This window comes from Myotis lucifugus, unplaced genomic scaffold, assembly GCF_000147115.1.
Source record: "Myotis lucifugus unplaced genomic scaffold, Myoluc2.0 scaffold_734, whole genome shotgun sequence".
Classification (NCBI taxonomy): Eukaryota; Metazoa; Chordata; class Mammalia; order Chiroptera; family Vespertilionidae; genus Myotis; species Myotis lucifugus.
The window spans coordinates 232,073-242,097 of record NW_005871782.1 but is presented as its reverse complement, the minus strand read 5'-3'; the positions used below and the strand labels follow the sequence as shown (position 1 = coordinate 242,097).

The following is a 10,025-nucleotide window of genomic DNA, read 5'->3' as shown; positions in this document are numbered from 1 at the left end:
TTTCAGTCTGCAGGCTGACGCTCTATCCACGTGAGACCAAACTGGTAGGGCAATATTAAATATTTTTAATATCCTATATAATAAAAGCCTAATATGCTAAGTGTCTGGTCGTCTGGTCGGCCATTCAACCAATCAAAGCATAATATGCTAATGATATGCTAAGGCCACTCAACTGCTTGCTATGATGTGCCCACCAGGGGGCAGACGCTCTGACTGGTAGGTTAGCTTGCTGCTGGGGTCTGGCCGATTGGGACTGAGTGAGAGGGCTGGACATGCTCTGGAGCCCTCCGTAGTCCATTCCGGCTGGCCAACCTCCCGCATCCCTCCCTGGCCCCAATTGTGCACTGGTGGGGTCCCTCGGCCTGGCCTGTGCCCTCTCGCAATCCGGGACCTCTCGGGAAACGTTGGAGAGCCGGTTTCAACCCAATCCCGCAGCTAGGCCGAGGGACCCCACTGATCCATGAATTCATGCACCGGGCCTCTAGTTTTTAATATTTTAATATTTGAAGAAAAATGATTTTAAATATAATAATGTTACATGCAATCCAGCGATCTTACTTGCATAAAATGCAGACTGCTCACAGGCCCAGGAAGTCCTGCGGCAAGATCTGCAAACAGTGATGATCCTCAGCCAAATCCCACCCCTGCCTGGTCTGTCAGGCTCAAGGGCTCAGAATGGATTTTACACTTATAAATGCTTGGGAGAAAAGAAAAAGAATAGTATTTCGTGACACGTGAAAATCATGTGAAATTTACATTTCAGGGTCCATAAATAAAGTTTTATTGGGACAGAGCCACGCCCATCCATTAAAGACGGCCATGGCCTGAGAGCCCAAGAATCCAAAAATATTTACTGTCTGGCCCTGAACAGGAAAAATGTGCCCACCCCTGTTCTAAACACCCCTGCCCCTTGTCAGGTGCCTGGGCTCATCTCCCCCTACGTTATTTCCCCGGGCCCAACCCGTCCTGCCACAGCCTCCTTTCCAGGCGCCATCCCTCCCCTGCGGCCCACATGGCTGATTCCTTTACCATTGTCTGCACTGGAAGCCACTCCTTCAGACAGCCTGCTCTGACCACCCTGTCACTCTCTAGCCCTTTCGTAGGGTTTATTTCTCCTTCATTGCTCTTGTCACCATCTGATGTCATACTGTGTACCTTTCTGAAAACATTGTTTCTTTTTCTTTTTTTCTTCTTCCATTCTGTTTCTTCTTGGCCTCTCCCCTAGAAAGTCATTTCCACACGGGCAGGGATTTTGGTCCATCTTGGTTACTGCTGTATCCCTAGCAGGTACTGGGGACAGATTTTGCAGGGCCCAGTGCCAAAGGAAAATTCGGGGCTCCCTTGTTAAAAAATTATTAAGAATTTCAAGGTAAGCCCAGCCGGTTTTGTTTAGTAGTTAGAGCATCAGTCCACAGACTGAAGGGTCTCAGGTTTGATTTCCTAGTCAGGGGCACATACCTTGGTTGAGGCTTGGTCCCTGGCACTAGTTGGGGTTCGTGTGGGAAGCAGCCAATCAATATGTCTCTCTCACATCGATGTTTCTCTCTATCTCTCCTCCTCCTTTCCACTCTCTCTTAAAATCAACAGAAAAAATATCCTCGGGTGAGGATTAACAATAACAACAAAAAATTTCAAGATAAGCCTGGCCTGTGTAGCTCAGTGGTTGAGCATTGACCTATGAACAAGGAGGTCACGGTTCAATCGGTCAGGGCGCATGCCCAGGTTGCCAGCTCAGTCCCCGACAGGGGGCGTGCAGGAGGCAGCTGGTCAATGATTCTCTCTCATCATTGATGTTTCTATCTCTCTCCCTCTCCCTTCTCTGAAATCAATAAAAATATATTTAGAAAAAAGAATTTCAAGGTAAGGGGTGGGTGGAGGTGGGGGAGGATATAAGAGGGATAAATGGTGATGGAGGGAAAAATAAAATAAAGAGAAAAAAATAGCCCCAGCTGATTTGGCTCGGTGGATAGAGCGTCGGCCTACAGACTGAAAGGTCCCAGGTTCAATTCTAGTCAAGGGCACATGCCGGGTTACGGGCTCGATCCCCATTAGGGGGTGTACAGGAGGCAGCCGATCAATGATTCTCTCTCATATTGATGTTTCTATCTCTCCCTCTCCCTACCTCCCTGAAATCAGTAAAAAACATATATATATTAAAAGAAAAAGATGACTATGTTTAAATAATTTCAGGACAGTGAGAACAGAGCATTAAACCACATAAGAACCTAAACAGGGCCTGACACACAGTATGTGCTTAATAAATGTTTGTTGAATAAATATGAGAGGAAGAAAGAGAGAGATTGGTTTTCCAGGAAGCACTGAGGCATTGGGAGTCTATGAATCTCTAACACCCCAATCTTCTTTCTTGTGGGATTTTTCAAAACCTGAAATCAGGGCAGCAGGTCCGTGGGAGACGAGCCCCAGTTAACTCCTATTTGATGGATGGGAACACCGAGGCCCAGAGAGGGCTGGGAAAGGCCCAGCTCAAGTATTGCCACCTGCCGGGGCCTTGAAGAAAAGGCTGGTATTAGAGGGAGCAGAATGGAGCGGGAGGCAGCAGAGAAGGACTGGAGCAAAGGTGTGAGGGCTGGATCGTGTGTGCTGAGAAGAGAGGAATAAAGGTCCGCAGAGACTTGAGGTGGGATCTCTGCAGTCACGGGTGTTTGCTTTCTTCCCTCGGGGAGCTGAACAAAAGCTGAACCTGACTCCTGCTGCCTGCTGAGAAACTGGAGCCGGGGACGGAGGGAGGGGTGGCAGATGCCCGGTGTGTGTGTTGGGGGGGGGGGGGGCGGGGTATGGAGGACAAGCTACTCCCCCAGGCCTCCCAGCTGCTGCTACAGCTCCAGTTCCCCCAGCCCAACCCAGGCGCCTCCCTGCTCAGAGCAAACACTATTCCCACCCCCCAGACACCCGGAGACCCTCACACCCAACTGGACATTTTAACACCCGCCCGTCCCGTTCTCTCCCCCTTGACTCTGTGCCACACACCTACCAAAACACACCCATGCCCTGAATTAGGAGTCTTTTTTATTTAGTTGCACAAAACTTTTTGAAAGACTTTATTTCAAAATAAGTCTGCTTTTGAAATTAAAGTTATTTGTTTGGTTTAACTACTGGCGACAACTTCTCAGAAGTTCTTGGGGGCTAATGTGAAAAATTCAAGTTAGGAATGGATTCCAAACTGGAGGTAAAAATTTAGGGTCATTCCACAGTAAATGAAACTGAGCTTATGTCATGTTTTGTAGGTTAATGAGTCAGTTATTATTTTTTCTCTATTTCTCCCTCTCTCTCTCCCTCTCTCTCTCTCTCTCTCTCTCTCTCTCTCATTTTCTTCTCAATCAATGCACTGGCCACCCCCCCCCCCCCCAAAAAAAAAGTCAAGATCATGTTCACAGCAACACAGCCCTGGGAGATGGAAGTCTGGTGTCTCAATTCCAAGCTGTGTGACCTTGGGCAAATTCCTTAACCTTTCTGGGCCTCCATTCCTCATATATAAAATGGGGATAATGAAAGCTACCATTTCATTAAGAGAATTAAATGCACTAACATCAGAAAAATACATGGTAAGATATTTATAGCATCTGAATACAAATAAAATAAAATGAATTCAATAATACTCAATTAAAAATGAATAATAAAATTAAAATAAATTAAAAAATGAAAAGCAATGTTAAAATCAATAAATAAAACAAAATAAGCTGAAAAAACTGAGGGAACCCACAGAATGGGTGGCAACAGATCCATAGTCACCCAGCTTGTCCAGGACAGGCTTCTAACCCAGAGCCACCTGACTTGGAAACCAGGCTTGTGGCCCTGCCCCCGTTTTCTGGCTTTCAAGGACTCCTCTGGCTGGGCCCTCTCTGCCCTCAGCCCCCCTTATGTTCTCTGCTCCAGCCAGAAGAACCTGCTTATAATCCCGTATGTCCCTAAATCAACCAGGCCCGGTCTAGCCTCTGAACCTGTGCCCAAGCTGGTCCCTGACCCCCTCCTGTATGCCTTCACTTGTCTAAATCTTCCCTGTTCTTCCAGGTTCCTCTCCAGCGCTGCCTCCTCCAGGCAGCCTCTCTGACTGCTCTGGGCTATGCCTGCCGACAGAACGCCCCATCACTTGGTGAAAAGTCAGGCATATGTGTGTTTGAACCTCATGCTGCCACTTGGGTTTGGGTGCTCTGTGACTGGTAGAGGGGAGGTAAACCTTTTCTGGACCTGGTTTCTTCGTGCTGTAAGTGCGAAGTCACACCTGACCAAGGTCAGCACAAAAGGGCATTCTGACTCTACATGCAAATCCTCACTGAGGTTTCTTTTTAAAAAAAAAATATTTTATTGATTTTTTACAGAGAGAAAGGGAGAGAGAGAGTTAGAAACATTGATGAGAGAGAAACATCGATCAGCTGCCTCCTGCACACTCCACACTGGGTATTTGCCCGCAACCAAGGTACATGCCCTTGACCGGAATCGAACCTGGGACCCTTGAGTCTGCAGGCTGACGCTCTATCCACTGAGCCAAACCCGGTTAGGGCCTCACTGAGGTTTCTTAATCTACGCCCTGGGCTGGTCCCCACATTGGCAGGGACTGGGGGGCAGGAGGAGGGTGGGGATGACAGAAGAAGCAGCATTTCCCTCTGGAGGCACACAGTCCAAGATATTGTTTCAAGCCCTAGCTGGTTTGGCTCAGCGGATAGAGCGTCAGCCTGAGGACTGAAGGGTCCTGGGTTTGATTCTGGTCAAGGGCACGTACCTCTACAGCAGGCTCGATCCCCGGCCCTGGTTGGGATGCATGCATGCAGGAGGCAACCAATCGATGTTTCTCTCTCTCTATCTCTCCCCCTCTCTTCCATTCTCTCTAAAAATCAATGGGGGGAAAAATTAATGGAAAAATATCCTCCGGTGAGGATTGAAAAAAAGCTAGCTTTAAGGGAAGCCAGCTGGACTCCACCTCAGGGCCTTTGCACTGGCTATTCCCTTTGCCTGAAATGCAGTTCCCTCAAGTAAACACACAAGTCCCTCCTTCTTTCCCTTCTGGTCTTTGCTCTAATATCAGCTTCTTGGAAAGGCTTTTGCTGACAACCGGTTTAAAAGTGCAACCTAGCCCCGGCCGGGTAGCTGAGTTGGTTAGAGCATTGTCCTGATACGCCAAGATTGCAGATTCGATTGGTCAGGGCACACATAAGAATCAACCAATGCATGCAAGAACAAGTGGAACAAATCAATGTTCCTCTCTCTCTTTCTCTCTCTCTAAAAAAAAGTATTTTCAAAATAAAAATAAAATTGCAACCTATTCATCCTACACAGCTCAGTTTCAATTGACTGACAACCGTTTCCCTAGCTCAGGGGTCCTCAAACTTTTTAAACAGGGGGCCAGTTCACTGTCCCTCAGACCGTTGGAGGGCCGGACTATAGTTTAAAAAAAAAACAAAACTATGAACAAATTCCTATGCACACTGCACATATCTTATTTTGAAGTAAAAAAACAAAATGGGAACAAATACAATATTTGTATTTGCATGTGGCCCGCGGGCCGTAGTTTGAGGACCCCTGCCCTAGACACTCCAATCTCCTTTCCTTACTTTCTTTGTCTCAATGGCACAAAATATGCCTTTCCACTCATTTATCTTGTTTCATGTTCATCTCCCCCACCCGGCTGTCAGCGCCTGACGACAGAGATTTCTGTCTGCCCTGTTCGTTGCTGTCTGTTCTATGCCCAAACAGTGCCTGATGCAAATGTTTGCTGAATAAATAGTCAAAAGCAAGAGATCTGGTGAACACACAATACAATATACAAATGATGTATTATAGAATTGTACACCTAAAACCTATATAATTTTATTAGCCAACGTCACCTCAATAAGTTCAATAAATTTTTTCCCCAAGGGTAGTTGGCAGCTTTATCATGTAAAATACTGACAATTAAATGTGACTTGAAAAAGCACCTAATATGTGACAGTAAAAATATGTAGATAATGACAGTATTGTTGTTTTTAATCCTCATCTGAGTACATGCTTAGAGAGAAGAAAATGAGAGAGGGAGAGGGAGGAAAAGAGAGAGAGAGAGAGAGAGAGACCCGGACATCAAACCCACCACCCAGCTATGTGCCTTGACCTGGAATCAAACCAGCAACCTTTCGGTGCCCAGGATGACACTTAACCAATTGATCCTCGCCGACTGGGCTGAATTGTATTTTTTAATCAATTAAATTCCTTGAATGTGAAGTTGCTCTGACATATGAAAACTATAAAAAATTGGCCTATTAAAAACAAAAAAAGAGATCAAGGTCCCCAAGAAAGTGAGTCCTCAGAAAATCAAGTGGTCACTGTAGCTGGGGAGAACAGATCTTCTGGAAGACGTGTTATTGGAGCAAAAATAGAAGGGATGGGAAGGGTGTGGGAGGCAACAGTTCTGGGAGCGGGCATTCCAGGTGGAGGAGCAGCTTAGGCAAAGGCATGGTGGCTGGAAAGCCTGAACAGGAGACCGTGAGGACATCATGACAGCAGGGGGCAGTAGAGAGGAAATAAAGGGGTAAACTGGCGCCGGTGGGAGGTGAGGAACTATGGAAGAGTTTTGAACAGGGAGGACCCTGGTCCTACGGAAGCTGCCTGAAGAATCTGCTGGGCAGAGGATAATGGCCCAAAGGCCCAGTGGATCTTCAGCCAGGCTTTGGGGACAGCCACCGGAGGGTGGGGGACAGCATGCAGCTCAGTGGCCTCAGACTTACCTCTGTCTTCTTAAATCGAGCCCGGAGAGTCTTCATGACCAGCACACAAGGCTTCTCCTCAACCCAGGCCACCTGGGAAAGGACAGGGCGAAGGGGATCAGTCTTGGCGAGCAGGAGGGTCAGCAGCCTTCCCCTCCTCAGAAGGACCACTTCCTCCTCCCTGCGCCACCCTGGCCCCTTGAGCAGGACACAGACATGCCCCATCTCCTAACTGCTGTGTGTCCTTCAGCTGGGCATTTGCCCTCAGTTTCACGTCTCTCACCCTTTAATTAAGGAAGATATCCCCTCTTGACCAACTCATGGTTAGTTTTCAGTGAGGCCTGTAGCATTGGGTCAGCAAACAGTAGGGGCTCAAAAACGCATTGGCCACTATTTCCTGCGGCCCAAGAAGATCAGGTTTTTTCTGGTCTCCAAGCTTTTGACTGTGCAGTTATTTCTACCTAAAATGTTCCTTTCTTTATTCCTTCTCTGGTGAACTCCTATTCATCCGATGCAGCCCAGTTTCAAAATCCCATGTTCTGATTGATCAGTTTTGCCTCTCACCAGTAGGCAGAGCTCTAACTCACCAAATCTGGTTCCTTCAGCCCTGCCTGGGTCCCTTCTAACCCAGCCCTGGCTCCATAAGCTCGAAGTGTCTGGGCTAGTTCTATCATTCTGAATAGTTAGGGGCTCTTTGGGGGCCAGGCCCAGAGCTGAGGCTCTTAGCAGAGGCATGTTTCTTGGAGAGTCAGAGAGAAACATTCTTGCAGCTAAGTCCCCTTTTACCAGCCTGGGTTCCAACACGAGTAAAAAGCATGGAGGGAAAGTCACCCAGGGGGGGGGGGCGGAGTCTGGGTCGATGGTTATGTGCATGCATATGCACACACAAGCATGAGGCATGTGTGTGCATGCATGCCTGTGCACCTTGGCCTGTTCTGTGTTCCATGCATGTGCAAGAATAGGCAGGTCAGACAGGTATGCCTTGAGGGGATGTTTTGCTAGATGTGGGGCTCAGGACCCCTTCCTATGTCCGAGATTTCTGTGAAGGTGTGTCTTTCACCTGCCCAGCTGCCCATGACTTCTCCAACCCATCCTTCTCCCCCCAGCCCTGCAACCCATGCTTAAATCCATCTACCCACTCACCTGTGCATCCATCTTCCTACCTCAGGACTTGTATATCTCCCCCACCAACTCACCCGCCCAACTCATCTTCTCGTGGTCCTTCATGCACCCTCCAACCATGCTTCATTCTCCATCCATCACCCACCCACCTATCCATCTATCCATCCATCACCCACCCACTGATCTACCTACCCACCCATGTATGCACTCACCTAAACATCCAAAACCCACCCACCCATCTACTCATTCATCCATCGTCCATCCACCCTACACTGACTTATCAACTTACCATCCACCCATCCATCCACCCTTCCATATCTCCATTCACTCTTCCATTCACCCACTCATCCATCTACTGCCCATCCGTTCATTCACCTCTTCAATGTACTCCATTCACTCAATGTACCCCTTTTGCTCACCACCCACCCCATCCTTTTTCTTTACCCCTGTCTGAAGGACTCAATCACACCCAGAGAAGAGTGTAATGAGACACCCACGAGAGGAGTCCACAGGTTGCTTGAGCAGGTGGGAATCTGTCGGCTTGGGGGAGGGGGAAGTGCCCTCATGTAGGAAGCCGCTTCCCGAACAGGCGATGATATAAAAACAGGGCCTGAAGGCCAGACAGAATACTAAGCAGCAAGAAAGGAGGGTACATACCTGAGACTAGACGGACTAAGGCTGAGAAGTGGGAGACGCATGCACCCACAAGTGCGTGTCTGTCAGGGTGCCTGGGCAGTCCCTCGGTGTGGCTGGGATATATTCCGGCCCCTCCTTTCTCCCACCTGCTAGGGCTCAGGGGCCAGGAACCTGAGGTCCTAACGGGGCCCCCATCCCAGGCCTCCCTTCTCTCCTTCCTCTCCTACCTCCTGCAGCTCCAGCGACTCCAGCACCAGGCCACTGTGTGCACTGCGGGCTCCCGGTTACCCGCTCCCTGCTGGGCCACCAGCGAGCACCAGCAACACTGTGCACTCAGCTCTGACACCCGATCAGCTCTGAGCGGCGGCAGCAGGCCCAGGGGGCCGGGGATGAGCTGAGGGAGGAGGCAGGTTGGCAGCGGGGCTGCCCGTTGGCCAGTGGGATCTAGTGGGAAGACACCGATGTTCTTCCCTATCATCACTGGCCCTCGTTCAGTTTCGGGAATGAGCTACCCTCTTCCTCTCCTCCCAGCCTTTGCACTTGCTGTTCCCCCTGCCAGGAGCGCTCTTTCTGTGCCCCATGTCACCCCCAGCTGGATCCTTCTCCCCCTCTCACTCCTGCTCACCCTTCAGATCTTGGCTGTGACATCCCCTCCCCCAGGAAGCCTTTCGGGATGCCCCCGGCTGGGTCGGTGCCTCCTCTGAGTTTCCTCCTTGCACCTCAGTCACCTGTCACCACTGCCCGGGCACTGGTTTGTAGCCATCGTCAGCCACTTCTGTTCCTGGTGCCTCCTTAGCACACAGGAGTAGGTGCTCAACACGTGTGGCGGTTTTGCTTGTTTGTTTTGAGAGCACATTTATTAAAGCTGGGGACAGTGAAACAAGGAGGAGCTTAGCCTAGAAGAAGCAACAGCAGAGAACCTGGGGGTGGGGGTGGGAACTGCTTGTTATAGGAAGAACTGAGCCGCGGTGGGGCTGCTGTTGACTCACCAAGAAGTCACAGGGACAGGAGTGAGCGGAGGCAGAGCTGCTGTGGGCTCACTGAAAAGTCAGAGGAAGGGGGGCCTTGGAGACAGGTTCAGGGGTGAGCCTGGGATGAGCTGCCGCTGCCCACGGCTTCCCTGGTTGCAAGTCTCTGGGACCCTTAGAACTTGGGGGAGGAGGGAGCAGGACTGAGAAAGAAATGGGGAGCAAGGGTGGGCAGGCTCCAGAGGGGCCGCTCGGGACGTGCTTCTTCAATGCGCCCTAAAGGCCGCCTTCTCCGCCTCCGGTGCTCACGGGGCCATCCCGCCGAGCGGCCATCACCCACCTGGACAGTCAGGTAACAGTGCCACCCAGAGTCCTCTCTAGTGAGGCTCCCCGCCTTACATACACTTCGCTTGTAACTTTATAAACTTCTGAAATGCGCGGTGGGAAGCACCTTGGGCTGGAGGTCCGAGTCCCGGGACCCTTCTCTGTGACTGCATCCTCCGCAGGGTGGGGGCGAAGACGGGGCATCAGTTTACTAATTTATGAAAAGGCGCCTCTCACGCGGGTGTCCCTCGCACCAGCGGCGACTGAGAACACTCACGCGGGC

The 10,025-nt window shown here is 50.0% G+C and overlaps 1 protein-coding gene across 1 annotated transcript in view; it reads right to left on the bottom strand.

The window, feature by feature from the left end:
• ANKRD24 (ankyrin repeat domain 24) overlaps window positions 1-9,972 on the bottom strand; it is a 28,810-nt gene extending 18,838 nt beyond the window's left edge. The window contains exons 1-2 of the mRNA XM_023746813.1: window positions 9,870-9,972; window positions 6,714-6,785 (exon numbers count right to left, since the gene is read on the bottom strand). Coding sequence (XP_023602581.1) covers window positions 6,714-6,749 — 36 coding nt within the window. The 5' untranslated portion in view covers window positions 6,750-6,785; window positions 9,870-9,972. The remainder of the gene's footprint in view (window positions 1-6,713; window positions 6,786-9,869) is intronic.
• Window positions 9,973-10,025: the final 53 nt, after the last annotated feature.